The 19,371-nt window shown below is 43.0% G+C and overlaps 1 protein-coding gene across 5 annotated transcripts in view; it reads left to right on the top strand.

Annotated features, from left to right (window-relative positions):
- The window catches only part of LOC113922270 (solute carrier family 2, facilitated glucose transporter member 3-like), a 67,834-nt gene that overhangs the window by 13,834 nt on the left and 34,629 nt on the right, over window positions 1-19,371 (top strand). For 2 of the 5 annotated variants that reach the window (XM_035721931.1, XM_035721930.1), the window contains exon 3: window positions 9,025-9,087. The exons of the other annotated variants lie outside the window; for them this stretch is intronic. In XM_035721931.1, coding sequence (XP_035577824.1) covers window positions 9,025-9,087 — 63 coding nt within the window. The remainder of the gene's footprint in view (window positions 1-9,024; window positions 9,088-19,371) is intronic. 5 annotated transcript variants of the gene reach the window in all.

The following is a 19,371-nucleotide window of genomic DNA, read 5'->3' as shown; positions in this document are numbered from 1 at the left end:
AGACCAACCTTGTACCTCTTGGGAGGGTCCTCAAACACATCAAAGTCTAAGGGAACAAGGTCCAGTTTCCTTATACATATATGTAAGAGTTCTGGTTTCCTTTTTATGGACCTACCTCTTTTCTCCAGGTGAAAGAAAGTCTACTTTTTTGGAGGGAAATCATACCTTCCCACAAGCATGTAGCCATAGGTATAGGTGATAGCCTTATTTCATAAAATAAATAAAATTCTAGTCATATCAAAGATATTGCTAGTGACAGGTATGTAATTTCATATAGAGGTCTGCACTTCTATGCAGACCGCTAGCTATTCTGAAATATGTTGATGCTGAATAGGAGGGAAAGAAATAGAAACAGGGAGTATAAATCACTCTTTGGAGGAAGTCAACAGTGAAGAGTACCTTGACAGAGTACTTTAGAGAAGCTGAGGTATAGGAAGAATGAAAGTATTTCAGGATGGAGGTACTTTAGAATTTCATTGGCAGCAGGAAAAGACAAGCAGAAAGTGAGAAATTTAAGGCAGAACTGGGAATAATAGATGGAACAGTGTCCTGGACCCTAGATAGGATAAGGTATGGAAGATAAAAATTTCTAAAATAAGCAGGATTTTAGAATGAATGGATTAAGGGTGAGGTGAGGGTAAGGAATGAAAGTTAACAAAACCCGTTTTCTAAAACAGCATGAGGTCCGGTCATCTGGGAAAATGGGGGAAACAGGGATGAGATTGGAGCTTGGAAAAGGCTGGCAAAGGTTTGTTTCTCTGATGAAGTATTTTCTCCATACCTTAGAATCTTGAGCAATACTCCTGTAGAGAGATGTCATTTCCTGCACATTAACCCTCTGAAGATAACTAGTTGGTTGTCTGAATCTTTTTTCTGTCCCTCTATTATATAAATTTCATTTCTGCTGCAGGCCCAGCCTGGAGATGCCTTCAAATGCCAGATTGCTGAGCCTCTTGTGCAGTAGGACTGTTTCACCCACCTGATGAAAAACTCCCAGGATTGGTTTAGGCTTCTCTGATACTCCACCCTGCATGCTGAAAAAAGTGAACAAACTAGAAAGAGGATTGATACTGTTATAAATGCACAGTCATTGCGGCACCTGGGTGGCTCACTTGGTTAGGTGTCCGACTCTTGATTTCTGCTCAGGTTGTAATGGAGTCGTGGGACTGAGCCCCATGTGAGGCTCCGAGCTCCGTGCAGAGCCTGCTTGAGTTCTCTCGCTCCCTCTCACTCCCCCATCACTCGTGTTCTCTCTCTCTCAAATAAATGAATAAATAGAATTTTTTAAAAAAATTTTTAAAAGGGGCGCCTGGGTGGCTCAGTCAGTTGGGCGTCTGCCTTTGGCTCAAGTCAGGGTCCTGGAGTCCAGGGATTGAGCCCCGCATTGGGCTCCCTGCTCAGTGGAGATCCTGCTCCTCCCCCTGCCCCTCACCCTGCTCATGCTCTCTCTCTCTCTCTCTCTCTCTCTGTCTCTCTCTCACTCTCTCTCTTGCTGTCTCACTAAAATAAATAAAATCTTTTTTAAAAAAATGTAAAAATAATAAATAAATTCACAGTCATCAATCTGACTGAGTTATTAATAATGCTCAGCAATCCGTAATTATCCAGTGCAATTTTCTACCAAATACCTGAAATTAATTCAGTTCATCTATATTATTATTTGATTATCCATTTATTCAACAAATATTAATTGAGCATCCAGTATATATCAAGTTCCTTCTAGACATTAAGAGTATGGGTCAAATAATATTGATAGACAAGGTCCCTGTTGAAATGGGGACAGACAAGAACCAAAGAAATAATTTCAGATAATGATAAGAGTATGAGAGAAATTAAAACAGGGAGGTATGGTAAATGATGGAGGGGGAGAAGGGCAACATAGACAGCCTGCTCGAAGGAAGCCTCTCTGAAGAACAGGCTTTGAGCTCAGACCTGAATGACAAGAAGGAATCTGGCATTTGAAGACATCTGCAGGTAGGCCCTGCAGCAGAAATAAAATTAATATAATAGAGGGACAGAAAAATGACCTAATATGGCTGGAGCTTAGTGAATCAGGGCAATAGTGGTAGAAAGAAGGCAGGAAAGAGGGAGAGATAGGCGCCAGATATAGTTTTGATACCTGTGTGAAGAATGAATTGTACAGTAAGAATGAATCAGTAAGACCGATTAAGAGACAATAAGCTGGGGTACCAGGCTGACTCAGTCAGTAAAGCATGTGACCCTTCATCTTGGCGTTGTGATTTCGAGCCCCATGTTGGGTGGAGAGATCACTTGAAAAAAGCAAATGAAATCTTTTTTTATTTTTTATTTATTTTTTTAAAGATTTTATTTATTATTGACAGAGAAAGACAGCGAGAGAAAGAACACAAGCAGGGGGAGTGGGAGGGGAAGAATCGGGCTCCCCACTCCAGAAGGAACACAAGCAGGGAAAGCAGGCTTCCCACTGAGCAGGGAGCCCAATTCGGGGCTCAATTCCAGTGCCCTGGGATCATGACCTGAGCCGAAGGCAGACGCATAACGACTGAGCCACCCAGGCGCCCTTAAGATCTTTTTCTTTTTAAGTTTTATTTGTGTATTTGAGAGAGACAGGGCATGAGAAGTGGGGAGGGTCAGAGGGAGAGGCAGGCTTCCCGCTGAGCAGGGAGCCGGACATGGGACTCGATCCCAGGACTCCAGGATCATGACCTGAGACAAAGGCAGTCGCTTAACCGAGTGAGCCACCCAGGCGCCCAAGTAAATAATTTAAAGAGAGAGACATACTGCAATAGATGAAGTGACAAATTATGATGGTTTTGACAAGGGTGAGGCCGTAGAGAGTGGAAGAAATCTGGGTATATTTTGGAGGTAAAACTGACCATACTTCCTGCTGTGTTAAATGTGGAAGGTAGGAGAAAGAGAAATCCTGAAGAGCTCCTAGCATTTTCGCTTTTGCAAAAGGGTGAATGGTGATAGTGTTTACAAAAATGGAGAAGACTAAGGAAGGAAGGAAGCGATCTGAGGATTTGGAAGAGGAATCAGTGCTTCTCTTTTGGCCATGCTTAGTTTGAGATGCCTTTTAGCCACTGAAGTAGAGCGAGCAGACAGGCAATAAACGGATGACTCTGGCAATCAGATCAGCAGTGAGAAACTCATTACCTTACAAGGCAGCCCGTTTTTGGAGAGCTTTAATTACTAGGAACTTCTTTCTATGACATTGAGATGATTAAAAATGTAATATAAATGGGATACCTACTTCAATTTGGGATTACTGAAAAATGCGTATTTTGGGAAGCACAACAAATATGTGAAGAAAGTTATCATGTCGTCTGCCATACTCTGATTCTCTAAGCTAAATAACACTAGTTCCCTCAGCTGCTCTTCATTACCTTGTTTCAAGATACTTCATCATCCTAGTCATGTCATTTTTTTTTTAAGATTTTCTTCATTTATTTGGCAGAAAGAGACACAGCGAGAGAGGGAGAGTCATGTCTTTTGTAAAGTAGGATGTCAAGGACTAAAGTGATCCGGAGAACATATCCCCTACACAGGACTAATATCCCTCTGATTTGTTATTCTTTCAAAAACATGTTTGTTCACTTTTTCTTAAAAAGATGCTCTTTATTTATTTGAGAGAGATAGAAAGCAAGAGTAAGGGGGAGGCACAGAGGGAGAGGGTGAAGCAGACTCCCCGCTGAGCAGGGAGCTCAATCCCAGGACCCTGCGATCATGACCTGAGCCAAAGGCAGACACTTAACCAACTGAGCCACCCAGGCGCCCTGATGTTTCTTCACTTTTTATAATTTGTCAGTTTCCTTTCTTGCTGTCATTAGTGTGTTAGGGCCCCTGCATGTGGCATAAGACATCTCTTCTAATTTTCTTTTAATACAGTGTTGCTGATTTGGAAATCAGATAACGAACTTATGCTCTGTATCAGTTATTAACATTTTGTATTGTATGTTGGGAATATTTTATAGTCATTTAGAAAGAGAGAAAGGGTATGGTTTCTTAGAGGGGGCAACAGAGCCCTCCTATGAAGAAGGCTTTGCAGTCTAGTGAAAAAAATCTTTTTTCCTTTGTTTTTCATAGCTTACATTCAAAATAGGTTAGTTTGGGACACCTGGGCAACTCAGATGGTTAAGCGTCAGCCTCTGGCTCAGGTCATGATCCCAGGGTTCTGGGATGGAGTCCTGCGGAGGCTTCTCCCTCTGCCTGCTCCTCCCCCTGCGTGTGCACTCCTGCGCGTGCACGTGCACGCACACGCTCGCTCTCTCTGATCAATCAAACCTTTAAAAACAAAAACGAAATAAGTTCGTTTTCCGAATAGTTGAGTTCCAAATGGGTGAGGTCTTGCAGTTTTTACAGAAGGATCTCATGAGAGATTTCCTAAGGGAATGGTTCTCACTCAGCAGTGATTTTGCTCCCCAGGGACACTTGCCATTTTTCTAGGGACATATTTGGTTGCTGTGACTGTGGCAAAGAAAATGCTACTGGCATCTAGTGAGTAGAGACCAGGAATGCTGCTAAACGTCTCACAGGGCACAGGACTAACCCCAATAACAGAGAATTATCTGGCCCACAATAGTACCTAGATTTTTTTTTCCTATTTTTTAAATTATTATGTTAATCACCATACATTACATCATTAGTTTTTGATCCAGTGTTCCATGACTCATAATTTGCGTATAACACCCTAGATTTTAAAACCTTGGTCTGTGGTATTTCTCTGATTTTTTTTTCTTTTTTTGGCTAACCTTATTGGAGAAAAGGTTAGTAAGGCTGTAGGTGAAAAATTGACACGATGTGAACTTAATGAATTAATTCTGCATCCAATTAATCACTCCTCTTTCCTTTTATTGCATGCCAACCATCTATTAGTAATCTTTCTAGAACTTAATGGGAAAATAATGAAGCACTACTTTTTCTCACTTTGAAAAATTTTCGTACCTCCCAGGTTTTTCTTTGTTTTGTTTTGCTTTTTAAGTTTATTTGTCTTTTTAGTCATCTCTACAGCCAACATGGAGCTCAAACTTATGACCCCAAGACCAAGAGTCACATGCTCTTCCAAGTGAGCTAGCCTGGTGCTCCTATAATCTTTTGTCTCCCAGGCTCCATAATTGTTTGAATATTAACAAGTGTAAAAAAAAAGAAAATATTAAGTAGTGTTCAGTGATCAAATTTGGGCATTTTTTATGCTTTTTATTTAAAGGAAAAATTTACTCTCACTTTTCTCATTGCCCTTCCTGGCCTTTAGTTTCTCTTCCCCATATCTCATTCATTTTTTCCTTTAGAGAGGTCATGTTTCTTGAGAAGAGGATAATCCTGCTTTTCTTCGGTCACCTCTCAATATTAGATAAATACAATACAAGGTAAACCGGAAGCTTTGTGGCCCTCATCTTTCAGGTGCCCCAGTGAGGCATGCAGCTATTTTGGGATTCAGCTATGCTCATCAAGCTCCCTAGTGTATTACTGGTGAGACAGGCGGGGCAGAAGTCACTGTCCCATCGCTATTTGTACTTCGAGGTAGAGGTGTGGGAGCCAAAAGAATGCTCTTCACTGCACGTCCTCTACGGTGGGAACGTGCTTGTCTTTTCCTGGGGATGTTTCGTTTCTTGGTATGGACCGCAGGTGTCAAGATCAAAGAGGAAATAATGAGACAGGAGTAAAGAGCTTCATTCTCCGAGTACCTGAAAGGGGTGAGGGCTGATGGAAACTAAAAAGTAAAAGGGAAGAAATAAATTCTTTTTTTTTTAAGATTTTATTTATTTATTTGAGAGAGAGAATGAGAGAGAGATCATGAGAGGGGGAAGGTCAGAGGGAGAAGCAGACTCCCGCTGAGCAGGGAGCCCGATGTGGGACTCGATCCGGGACTCCAGGATCATGACCTGAACTGAAGGCAGTCGCTTAACGAACTGAGCCACCCAGGAGCCCGGAAGAAATAAATTCTTTCCTCAGCCATGCCCCAAAAGAACAACCAGGTAGCACTCTTCAGATGCTTCTAATTTTTCAAATTACAACTGTGTCACCGCTCAGAATCTGGTGGTAAAAATAATCCTTCCCCTTATACCTTTATGTTCAGAGCTGGCAATTGATTCATTCATTCTTTCGTTCAGAATTTATTGAATGTATCTATATATACCAGGCACATAAATGAACCAGGGAAGCTTCTAAAAACCTGGAAATTTTAAGTGTATATTTGAAAGTGGAATGATAAGTGAATACCTAATTAATAGTCAAAACGTTTCTATAATTTGTCACCTTTCTTCCTCAGGGTAACAAATCACTAAGTATTTGTATGGGCGGTATATTTGTGGAACTCTTGAGATTGCAGAGAATACCACAGCTAGGTCTTTCTCCTTCCGCCTTAAGACCACCTTTTAGGGATGCCTGGGTGGCTCAGTCGGTTAAGTGTCTGCCTTGAGCTCAGGTCATGATCGAAGGGTCCTGGGATGGAGCCCGGCATCGGGCTCCCTGCTCAGCATGGAGTCTGCTTCTCCCTCTCCCCCTCTCCCTGTGTCCATCTCCCCACTCGTGCTCTCTCTCTCTGTCTCTGACAAGTAAATAAATAAAATCTTTAAGGGCGCCTGGCTGGCTCAGTTGTTAAGCGTCTGCCTTCGGCTCAGGTCATGATCCCAGGGTCCTGGGATGGAGCCCCGCATCGGGCTCCCAGCTCGGCGGGAGGCCTGCTTCTCCCTCCCCCACTCCCCCTGCTTGTGTTCCCTCTCTCACTGTGTCTCTCTCTGTCAAATAAGTAAATAAATAAAATCTTAAAAAAATAAACAAAAATAAAATCTTTAAAAATAAATTTAAAAAAGACCACCTTTTAGAATGAGCGGACCGAGACACAGGTTGAACGATGTAACTAATCACTAGCTAGTTTGTAGCAGAGCAGGTCGGGGACCATAGTCTGAGGTGAGGTTACCTGGGTTTTCTAATTTTCAGCCTTGTCTTTGTTCTAAAAATAGAAGTGAGAGAAGATGGATTGCAGAAAGTGCTTTCCACCACCACCGCACCAGGTTCGTTTCTCACCAGAAAGCCTTCTGACAAACAGTGGATAGGATAGTGAAATGAAAGAACAGAGTTTGGGGTTCAGGGGTACGGTTGGGCAAAGCAACAGAAGGAGGGGATTAGAAAAAGCTCAGAACGAAGAGAGCATATTTTAGTTGGGACAAAGCGTGTAAGCTAAAAGTGACACGTCTGGTATCTCTGGAGGACAAATAGTCCTGTAAAACAGGAAAAAATGTGTTAAGATTTAACTTCATTACCCATCTAAGGGCATAGAGTCAAAGTAGCATGTGTGGTATTTAAAGACTGCGGCAGCATCGCCTGAACTTGCTTTTCCAGCATTGTCTCTCCCTAGACTCCTATAGGCACCCTGCTCTTCAGCTAAATTGGTCAAAGCCCTATTTCCCGACCTTCTGCCCAAACTTCCTACCACCATACCTTTGCCGGGGCCATTCCATTTTCCTGAAATGCCCTTCTGTAATCTCTGCCTCTCTTCTCTCCTCTCTCAGTCACCTGTCCAGACCTAGTCCAAATTCTATCTTCATGAAGGCTCTCTGGATTCTTCCCACGTGAACAGAATCTCTTAACACTTTGGCTGCCTTCAGAACTTTTTTGTCTTGTCCCCTCAATGCCAGATTGTAACCAACTTGAGGGGAGGGACTTTGGGTCTTCTGCATTATTTAGAAGAATGCTGTGCATTTTGTAGGCTCTCTGAAAACGTATTTATGTATATATCTTCGTTTTTCTCAACATTGCCTTTTTAAAAACTCATTAAAATTTTTCTGTATTCAGGGGCACCTGGGTGGCTCAGTCGTTAAGCATCTGCCTTCGGCTCAGGTCATGAACCCAGGGTCGTGGAATTGAGCCCCGCATTAGGCTCCCTGCTTGGCGGGAAGCCTGCTTCTCTCTCTTCCACTCTCCCTGCTTGTGTTGCCTCTTGCTGCCTCTCTCTGTCAAATAAATAAAATCTTAAAAAAATTTTTTCTGTATCCATGGGGCACCGGGGTGGCTCAGTTGGTTGAGCATTTGCCTTTGGTTCAGGTCATGATCCCAGGATCCTGGAATCAAGCCCCACATCGGGCTCCCTGCTCAGCAGGGAAACTCCTTCTCCCTCTCCCACTCCCCCTGCTTGTGCTCTCTCTCTCTCTCTCTGTGAAATAAATAAATGAAATCTTTAAAAAAAAATTTCTGTATTCAGAAAACCATCGTTTCTTATTGTTTTTATTAGATGTGATGTTATCTAAAGGTGAAGGGGTCCAGGTAAGCATGCAGCTCTAGGTGAAAACGAAAAATGGAATCGAAAGAAGCCAAGTTTCTGGCTAGGGTGTGGGGACAAACCTGACTTTAGGGAAAGGGAGATATTGGAAAAGAGAATGGGATAGACAAAAGGAGCATTAAGATGGTGGCTTGTGGGTGCCTGGGTGGCTCAGTTGGTTAAGCTGCAGCCTTTGGCTCGGGTCAAGATACTGGAGTCCCGGGATCGAGTCCCGCATCGGGTTCCCTGCTGAGCAGGGAGTCTGCTTCTCCCTCTGACCCTCCCCCCTCTCATGTACTCTCTCTATCTCATTCTCTCTCTCAAATCAATAAATAAAATATTAAAAAAAAAAAGATGGTGGCTTGTAACCTGGGAGTAATGGAAAGAAAAGAAGAAAGAGCAAGAAAGACAAAGAACTGTAGAAATTTTGAGATACAAATATTGAAGAGGGAAGGAGGAACAGTCGAGAGACCAAAAGGGTTAGGTCTAAGGGAAAGGTCTGACTTAGCCTTTGTTGTCTTTGGGAGATGCCTCGCAGAAGACCACAAGCAAGAAAAGGCAATGAAAAACAACACAGAAGTCAGGTTACCCTCTGTATAACCTCCCACTGGACCCTTCCTTGGAAATAAGAATGACTCAGGAAGGCATAGGAGGATAAAGAAACACCCGTCCAACTGCCGCTCTTCTCGGTGACGTTCTGTGTGAGGCTGTTTTCACCGGGATCCGGTGTGATCTGGTTCGGCCCCTGACTCTGTGTCTCCCCTCCTGCGTCTCCACATGTATTTCAGGTCCCTGGCTTTGCTTATGGCTGTGCACCTCTAACTGTGGGCAGTATGTCCCCATCCATCTCTGTAAGTAAGTGGTTGATGGCATCTTATTACCTATGCCTCAAGTCTCATCTGTGTCTGTGTCTTTTTCTTTTGTCTTAATCTTGTATTTGCCTCTCTGCCCTCTCTCCCATTCTGCTTCTGTCACAGTTTTTCTTACCAGCTGGCTTACTATGATTTCATCTCCACAGCAACCCCTCCCTGGGGAAGAATGAAGGGAAAGGGAAGGAAGAGAGAGCCTAGAATAGATGGACAAGGAGAAAGTGGATTGGAGTTGAGGACAAGTGTCTTGGAACAGAGTAGAAACAAACTATGTGGGTGGATTCCAGCGAAGTCACACAAAAACCTAAGGGAACACAAATTGGGGGGCCAAACCCAGCCCTTGCTAGCATACTCATTCAGCAGATTCCTTCTATTTATGCTAAGCTGTTATCTGTTTATCCCTCCCCAGTGATTCAAATTAACTAGTCTTTCTTTCTCTGTTTCTAGGCTTCATAATTCTTACACATGTATAGTTTCTGATAATGTTAAACCTGAAATGTGATTTTCTTAAAGATTCATGAATATTCCCATTGGAACCACAAGGTCTTTATTTATTAATTTTTATTTTTTAAAGATTTTATTTAGGAACACCTGTGTGGTTCAGTTAAGCACCTGCTTTCGGCTCACATCATGATCACTTCAGGTTCTTGTGCTCTTTCTCTCTCTGTCAAATAAATAAATAAAATCAAGATTTTATTTATTTATCTGAGAGAGAGCACAGCAGTGGAGAGACGGGAAGAGAGAGAAGTAGACTTCCTGCTGAGCAGGGAGCCTGATACCACACTCGATCCCAGGACCTTGGGATCATGACCTGAGCTGAAGGCAGATGCTTAACCAACGGAGCCACCCAGGCGCCCACAAGGTCTTTCTTTAGATGTATTATAGTTTTTCCCTAGGATTCATTCTGGACATTAAGTGGTCATTAAGTAATAATGAAGAACACTTGGAATCGCCTTTTTAGAAAAGGACAAATAAAATAAGTGGTTAAATTGATACCCTGCCCTTGGCTGAGGTCATGATCCCAAGGTCCTGGGATTGAGTCTGGCATCAGGCTCCCTGTTCAGCGGGAAGTCTGTTTCTCTCTCTGTCCCCCACCCCCGCCACCCCGTGTTCCCGAGCACAGACGCTCTCTCTCCCTCTCAAATAAATAAATAACATCTTTTTAAAAAAAGGACAAGAACGGGGTGCCTGGGTGGCTCCATTGGTTAAGTGTCTGACTTCGGATCAGGTCATGATCCCGTGGTCCTGGGATCGAGTCCCACATTGTGTTCCTTGCTCAGTGGAGAACCTCCTTCTCCCTCTGCCTGTCCCTCCCCTGCTTGTGCTTGCTCTCTCCCTCTCTCTCTCTCTCTCTCTCTCTCTCTCTCTGTGTGTGTGTCAAATAAATAAAATCTTAAAAAAAAAAAGGACAAAAAATATTTTAATGATATTGCGCACTCTCATGTAGGACCGGAATGTTAGATATGAGATTTATTAAGCAAGCAAGGAAGTCATACAGGGGCGCCTGTGTGGCTCGGTCCGTTAAGCATCCTACTCTTGATTTCAGCTCAGGTCTTGGTCTCTTGGTCTTGGGGTCCTGGGATTGAGCCCCATGTCCAGCTCCACACTCAGTGGGGAGTCTTCTGGAGATTCTTTCTCTCTCCCATCTCCCTCTGCTCCTCCCCACTCTCTCAAGTGAATAAATGGATCTTAAAAAAAAAAAAAAAACTTAAAGAAAGAAGGATTTACAAACAATGGAATTTATTTTACTAACAATGTGAGGTAGTAGAATCATTCTGCCCAGAGATCTTTAAAACCAAATAGGTATCTGTATATCTTTAAAGGAAATTGGCTAGATCAGGGCTTCTCAAACTTTTAAGCTCCCTTTTCCTATAGCTTCCCTTGACCCTAACCTGGAGAGCTTGTTAAACACAAATTCCTGAGCCCTACCCATAGAGACTGGGATAGTCCTGGGGTTGCGGGGAGGGCTGGGGAAGGGGTATGAATCTGTATTTCCAGCAGGCTCCCTGGAGATGATGCTGCTGATCCATGGACCACATTTGAGTAGCACTAGTCTAGATGATTTCCAAAGTCAAGGAAAAGAGTTGACATACGTAGGACATAAATGTGTGGAAACTGCATTACTCTCATATTAAAAATATCTTTTCTCTGGGACTGGAAGAGGACAATTGAGCTGACTCAGACAGGTTTGTTTTTTCCTTTGCAAGCTGTGTGTGATATCCGTTTGACAACTTTCCTTGTTCTGGAGAGTGACCAACCGTCCCCCATTTGCCCAGGCCCTTTTGGAGCTAAAATTGGGACAGTCCAGGGCAGAGCGGGCATTTGGGTGACCTCTCCCTTCACATGAGGCCACTGAAGTAAGAGGAATATAAAAAGAAAAATGAATTTGACTAGAAATCAGAAAATGTTGTTTCTTGTCCTAATTCAGAATGTGTTAATTTTATGACTTTAAACGGGACATTTAAATTGTCCTTGTTTCAGTTTCTACACCTGTAAAATGGAGATAATATGACTTATTCCACTTAGTTGACAAAATGTTTTGAAGATCAATTGAAACAATGTGTATAAAAATTGTTTATTAAAATACCATACACATATTAAGACACAGATGTAGCTCACTTGTTTTTATTTAGAATTGATTACTTACTGACCAAAAATACAACCCAGCAATCCTGTTCCTAAGTATATAACCAAGAAAACAGAATTCATACATATGGCAAATGCCAAGAATGTTTGTGATAGCTCAAAACTAGAAACAGTAATGTGTTCATCAAAAGGAGAATGGATAGGGGCGCCCGGATGGCTCAGTCGTTACGCTTCCACCTTTGGCTCAGGTCATGATCCCAGGGTCCTGGGATCGAGCCCCACATCAGGCTCCCTGCTCAGCGGGAAGCCTGCTTCTCCCTCTCCCACTCCCGCTACTTGTGTTCCCTCTCTTGCTGAGTCTCTCTCTGTCAAGTAAATTAAATAAATAAAAATAAATAAAAAGGCTTTAAAAAAAGGTCAGATACTATGAGTCCCTGGGTGGCTCAGTCAGTTAAGCATCTGCCTTTATCTCAGGTCATGATCCCAGAGTCCTGGGATCGAGTCCTGCATCAGGCTCCTTGCTCAGCTGGGAGCCTGCTTCTCCATCTGCCTGCTGCTCTCCTACTTGTTTGTGCACGCTAGCTCTCTCTCTCTGTCAAATAAATAAAATCTTTAAAACAAAACAAAAGGTCAGATACTAAATATTTTAGTCTTGCTAGGACCCTATAGTCTCTTGATATAACTATTCAACTCTGACATTATAGTGCAAAAGCAGCCATTGACAATATATAAATGAATGCGTGTGGCTGTGTACCAGCAAAATTTTACTTGTGAACACTGAGATTTGAATTTCATATCATTTTTTTGAAGTAATCTCTCTGCCCGACAGGGGGCTCGAACTCACGTCCCCAGGATCAGGAGTCGCATGCTCCACTGACTAAGCCAGCCAGGCGCCCCAGAATTTAATATAATTTTTACAAGTCACAAAATACTATTCTTGTACATTTGTTTGCAACCACTCAAAAATGTAAAAACTATTCCTACTTTACGGGTAGTACAAAAACAGGCTCTCCAATTCCATTATTCCTGAAGTAAGTGCGGCCTTTTTCCGCTTTGATATATTTGTAGGCAGAGACAGCACTGAGAAGAAGCAAGAGCTTTCTCTCCCTCACAGAGCCTCCTTCCCTGCTCTCCTCATCTCCCCTCCACCTATGAGGATCTTCTCGCCAAAGCCTCAAAATAAGGATCTTTACTGCAGCAGTAGGGGAGGTTGGCTCCCTTTCCCACAACTCTTGAACAGCCACGTATCATCAGCCTCCAGATTTACTGCACCCCAGCCATGCTTTCTGTTTATGACTGGTCGCTGCAGAAGGGAGCAAAAACAGGCTCCATTTCTAGGAGGAAAGAAGTGGGGGGTGGGAATGGGGAAACACTGGCTTTCGCAGACACTTCTTTCTAAACCAAGATTGCCTATATCTTTCTCGGAATACACAGCAACAGATTGTAAAAGTACATTCGGACAACTAGTTCTGCCCCAAACCGTGGTCTGTAAGCTAATTACTTACAGATTTCTCTTGGGAAATCAGAATGGTAATACTAAATTTAAAGTACTGTTGTGAGGGGTGCCTGGGTGGCTCAGTTGGTTAAGCGACTGCCTTCAGCTCAGGTCATGATCCTGGAGTCCCGGGATCGAGTCCCACATCGGGCTCCCTGCTCAGCAGGGAGTCTGCTTCTCCCTCTGACCCTCCCCCCTCTCATGTGCTCTCTCTCTCTCATTCTCGCTCTCTCAAATAAATAAATAAAATCTTTAAAAAAAAAAAATAAAGTACTGTTGTGAATTGTAAATGAGGGAACATGATAAGAATCTGGCACTTAATAAATGCAGCTTCAGTGACTAGAGAGAAGACTATTTATTCGAGTTTCTCACATGCAACTGGAGAATCTTTGGAAGTCGTCTTTAGGTCCTTAAAAAGAATGAGAATCTAGACTTTTTTTTTTAAGTGATGACAGGGCGCCCCAGTGGCGCAGTTGGTTAAGCATCCAACTTTTATTTTCCAAGATTTTATTTATTTGACAGAGTGACACAGAGAGAGAGGGAACACAATCAGGGGGAGTGGGAGAGGGAGAAGAAGGCTCCCCACTGAGAAGGAACCCCAATGCGGGACTCAATCCCAGGACCCAGGGATCATGACATGAGCCCAAGGTGGAGGCTTCATGACTGAGCCACCCAGGTGCCCAGAACCTAGACTTTTTTTTAAAAAAGATTTTATTGTTGGGCGCCTGGGTGGCTCAGCTTGTTAAGCGACTGCCTTCGGCTCAAGGTCATGATCCTGGAGTCCCGGGATCGAGTCCCACATCGGGCTCCCTGCTCACCAGGGAGTCAGCTTCTCCCTCTGACCCTCTTCCCTCTCGTGCTCTCTATTTCTCATTCTCTCTCTCTCAAATAAATAAATAAAATCTTTAAAAAAAAAGATTTTGTTTATGTGAGAAAGAGTGCGTGCAAACACAGCTGGCTGGAAGCTGAAGGGGGAAAAGCAGACTCCTTGCTGAGTGGGGAGCTGGGGCTCAGTGTGGAGACTCAATTCCAGCACCCTGAGATCATAACCCTAGCTGAAGTCAGACACTTAACCCACTCAGCCACCCAGGTGCCCCAGGAATCTAGATTTTAACCCAAGACCTACAGTAATTTTCTCTGAGCATATATATTCAACTGTGAAATTAGGTAGATATGTCTGTTTCTTTTTTCTTTTTAGACAGACACTTATATGACAATACTGGGAACTGTTCTAAGTGCTTTACAGATATTAACTGATTTAATTTAATCCTCATAACAAATCTTACGAAGTAGACTCTATTATTACCTTCATTTTACGTATAAGGAAATAGAAGCACAGTGACACTAAAAGACCTTCCCAAGATCACACAGCGTAAGTAGCAAGCAGAGTGAGGACTCAAACCCAGGATGTCTGGGTCCAGAATCTGTGGTCTTAGCTATGCTTGCTTTAAAATAATTTTTTGGGGACGCCTGGTTGACTCAGTCGGTGGAGCATGTGACTCTCGATCTTGGGGTTATGGGTTGGAGACCCATGTTGGGTGTAGATATTACTTAAGAATAAAATATTAAAAAAAGAAAGAAAGAAAATATTTTAAGGCATAGACATAAAAAGTAAAAATATGTGCATCACTCCACTGCACTTGAATTTGAGCTCCTTGAAAGCAAAAAATGGAGTTCTCCTACCACCTTCACCACAGTATCCCCAATATCTAAAACTGGGCCTGGCAACATAGTGGATCTGTATGAATGAATAAATGAATTAATCCAGACCCATATCCCATTGTCGATTTTCCAGGTGTTTGTCTTTCTTCTTCAGTCTTTTGCTGTCAGTGTGTTTATCTGTTGTTTCTTATTCATAGTATTAGGGGGGAGAAAGCCAGAGAATAGCAAGTTAAGGCCCAAAGCCCTTAAAGGGCCACAAGTCAAGAGGATGAGATTGAATGGACTACCTCTTTTCCTTTAATTTTGTAAAAAATGTGTGTAAAGTTGTTGATTTCCAATTATCTTAAAATAGCCATCTACATTTAATTGGAATCAAATTGGGTTAAAAAGCCCCCTGGAACCTAATATTTAAGAACTTTAGATTGTGATTTTAGTCAGAGTACCTTTCCCACATTTGAACATAAAAACTTACAATATTATAAGGACAGACTATCACAGTCAACATTCCTTCCACACATTTTTTAAATAGGTACAAATTCGATCAGCAAATCTGCATCCACCCATTCAAGAAGAATTCATGGTTTTACACACCCATGAGATTGTACAGATTCACGTCAAATAGAGGACAACCAAAAAGGAGGAAAAAACAGGACAGTAAGGGAGATACAGATACTGCCTGCGTCCCTGGGTAGCATCAGCATGAAAATAAATTACGCGGGAGGAGGGGAGAAGCAGAAGAGTACAAAAGAGGAACCTTTGGTCGGCCTGAGTGATATATAACAACATACGTAATTTAATCCTCATAACAAATCTACTTCATAAGATTGTTATGAGGATTAAATTAAATCAGTTAATATGTGTAAAGCACTTAGAACACTTCCCAGTACTCTCATTTAAGTGTCTGTCTAAAAAGAAAAAAGAAACAGATATATCTACCAAATTTCACAGTTGAATATATATGCTCAGAGGTAAATTACAGACGGTCTACAAAGCACCTCCTCACTCGCTGACGTAGCCTCCTAAAAACGCAGGCAGGCGGGGCTTAAGCTATGGGGTAGCTCAGAGGAGAGGAGATTCTTGGGTTTCTCGGCCCGCCTCATCCAAATATTCCAGTGACTTCCTGATTCAATTTGAGGCTGAAAAGAAGGCCAATGGCCTCGACTATTTGTAAAAAAAAAAAAAAAGAAAAGCTGTAAGTTAGGGAAGCTGGTTTTTCACTACACAGAAAGATTACAATGCACTTGTAAATGAAGCATGTATAGGAGACATAAAATGATTATAAGTACAGTGGCTAGAAGACTCTATAGCACATAATAGACACAGGATAAAATGTGTTGAGCGCACATAGTACATGGACAGTTTTAATAAGGAGAAAACACGGTTCTATTTAGCTCCAGAGAGTTTTACCTGTGCTGCTTCACATCTCTTCCTTTTCGAGTTGCTAAAGGTAAAAAGCTAAAATATCACAGTGGCCATCTGGATGAGTTAGGGTGAAGAATTTTAGTCTCGGGGCGCCTGGGTGGCTCAGTTCGTTAAGCGTCTGCCTTCAGCTCGGGTCATGGTCCCAGGGTCCTGGGATCGAACCCCGCATCGAGCTCCCTGCTCGGCGGGAAGCCTGCTTCTCCGTCTCCCACTCCCCCTGCTTGTGTTCCCTCTCTCGCTGTGTCTCTCTCTGTTAAATAAATAATTAAAAAAAAAGAATTTTAATCTCCTCCAACTCTGTCCTGTGATGAAGTTGGCTGTACTTCTCACTAAAGTCCCCTACTAATAAATGGCTCTGTGAATGCTGCCTCTTAACCCCCCCTCTGCTGGGAGGGAATTAGAGCCTCGCTTCAAAAGGGCTGGTTCTTTGTGATGGCACCTGGAGCTCAGACCCTGGCTAAGAGTGGGTGGAGAACTAACTTGAAGGCCGACCACTCCTGCAGTTTCCATACTATAATTCCACTGATGACGCTGGAGAGGTCAGATTCTTTCTCCTCCCCCTTCCTACCACACCCAAGCTTTGACAGCCCCTTGGGCTGTTTTCTGGGTCCTGTGCTCCTTTCTGAGACTGTGACAAGAGCTTGTGGTCCCCCTGCCCCCGCAGAAGAGCACATGGAAGACAACATTTGCATTGACTCTCAGGGCATCTGTGTCCTGTCTAGTCCATCTTAGAACCCCATATTAATAAACACCACCCTAGAGCTTCAACAGCCTTTTCCTCGAGAATTTGATGGGGGTTTTTTTCTGAGGAGGTGGCTTGTTCTGGGCGGGAGGGTCGCCAAAGTTGGGGAAGGTGCTCTACTAAAAGAACGCAAACCTCTAAATATGAAACATTGTATTGAACGGTAGTGGCATTGCCCATATCGTCATCCAGAGATTGGCACTTGCTTATGGTTTTTTTAAAGGGTGGATATGAGTCAGTTCAGTTATCAGTATTCCGTAGCTGTCTTCCTGTAAATGAGCCAGACAGGGGTATCCTGGTGATAGTGTCAGACTAATAGCCACAAAAACACAACGAAGGACATTTATGGTCTTAGAGCACCGTCAGAGTAAACTTAAGGAACTTAAAGAAAGCTCTGTGCTTCTTGCAAACAAAAGTCTATGTTCTTTATCAACAACTGATTAGAAGTTGGCATGTAAAATACTTGTTTATGATCCAGGAGTCACACTCCTTGTTATTTACCCAGATGAACTGAAAGTTGACATCCACGGACATACCTGTGCATGAATGTTTATAGCGGCCTTATTCACAATTGCCCAAACTTGGAAGCAACCAAGATGTCCTTCAGTAGGTTAATAGATAACAAGATGTGGTACGTCCAGTGGAATATTATACAGTGCTAAAAAGAAATGAGCTATTGCAGTGCCCGGGTGGCTTAGTCGTTAAGCGTCTGCCTTCGGCTCCGGTCATGATCCCAGGGTCCTGGGATCGAGCCCCACATCGGGCTCCTTGCTCAGCGGGAAGCCTGCTTCTCCCTCTCCCAGGCCCCCTGCTTGTGTTCCCTCTCTCACTGTGTATGTGTCTGTCTCTCTGTGAAATAAATAAAGAAAACCAAAAAAAAAAAAAAAAAAGAAATGAGCTATTAAAAAGAAAAGGAAAGCAAAGAAAAGAAAAAGAAATGATGTATCGGCCACGAAAAGACATGGAGGAACTTTAAATGCATATTACTAAGTAAAAGTAGCCAATCTGAAAAGGCTGTATACTCTATGATTCCAACGGCAGGCATACTTTATTTTCTTGATCTTCCCTTCATTGCTCTTCGCAGATACTACATTATTCTTTTTACAAATTGTAGCAATCCTGGGTCAGTCAAGTCTATTGGCAACCATTCGCTCATTTGGTGTCTCTATGTCTCATTTCGGTAATTGTCACAGTATTTCAAACTTATTCATGGATGGTACATTTGTTATGGTGATCTGTGATCGGTGATCTCTGCTGTTACTATTTTTCTTTTTCTTTTTTTTTTTAAGATTTTATTTATTTATTTGACAGAGAGAGAGCACAAGCAGGGGGAGCAGGAGAGGGAGAAGCAGACTCCCCGCTGAGCAGGGAGCCCAATGTGGGGCTCGATCCCAGGACCCTGGGATCATGACCTGAGCCGAAGGCAGACGTTTAACGACTGAGCCACACAGGCGCCCACTATTTCTCTTTTTCTTATTATCATTCTATTAGAGAGAGTGAGAGAGCACAAGTGTGAGTGGGGAGGGGCAGAGTGAGAGGGAGAGAGAGTCTTGAGCAGGCTCCACACCTCCACGCCCAGCACAGAGCCCGAGGTGGGGCTTGATCTCATGACCCTGAGATCATGACCTGAGCTGAAATGAAGACTTGGACGTTTAACCAACTGAGGCACCCAACTGCCCGCCCCTGATTATTACTATCGTAATTGTTTTCAGGTGCCACAAACCACACCTATACCAGATGGCAAACTTGATAAATTTTGTGTGTGTTCTGATTGCTCTACCATCTGGCCATTCATTCTGCTTACCCTCTCCGCAGACCTCCCTTTTCCAGGGGACCACCAATATTGAAATTAGGCCACTTAATAACCTTGCAATGACCTGTAAGTGTTCAAGAGAAAAGAAGCGTCATATGTCCCTCACTTTAGATTGAAAGCTAGAAATGAATACATTTAGTGAAGAAGGCATGTTGAGAACCAAACTGGCCTGAAAGCCATGTCTCTTGCACCAGTTACCCAAATTATGAGTACAAAGGAAAAGTTCTTGAAGGAAATGCAAGTATTATTCCAGTGAACACAGAAATGATAAGAAAGTGAAATGGGGGGCACCTGGGTGGCTCAGTTGGTTAAGCGTCTGCCTTGGGCTCAGGTGATGGTCCCAGGGTCCTGGGATGGAATCCCACAGCAGGGAGCCTGGTTCTGCCTCTCCCTCTGCCACTACCCCAGCTTTTGCGCGTGCTCTCTCTCTGTCTCCAAATGAATAAAATCTTAAAAAAAAAAAAAGAAAGAAAGAAAGTGAAACAGCCTTATTACTGATACAGAAAACGTTTTGGTCATCTGGATAGAAGATCAAACCAGCTACAA

Source organism: Zalophus californianus, chromosome 9 (genome assembly GCF_009762305.2).
Source record: "Zalophus californianus isolate mZalCal1 chromosome 9, mZalCal1.pri.v2, whole genome shotgun sequence".
Classification (NCBI taxonomy): domain Eukaryota; kingdom Metazoa; phylum Chordata; class Mammalia; order Carnivora; family Otariidae; genus Zalophus; species Zalophus californianus.
The sequence above is the reverse complement of the archived record's forward strand: the minus strand, read 5'-3'. Positions and strand labels throughout refer to the sequence as shown.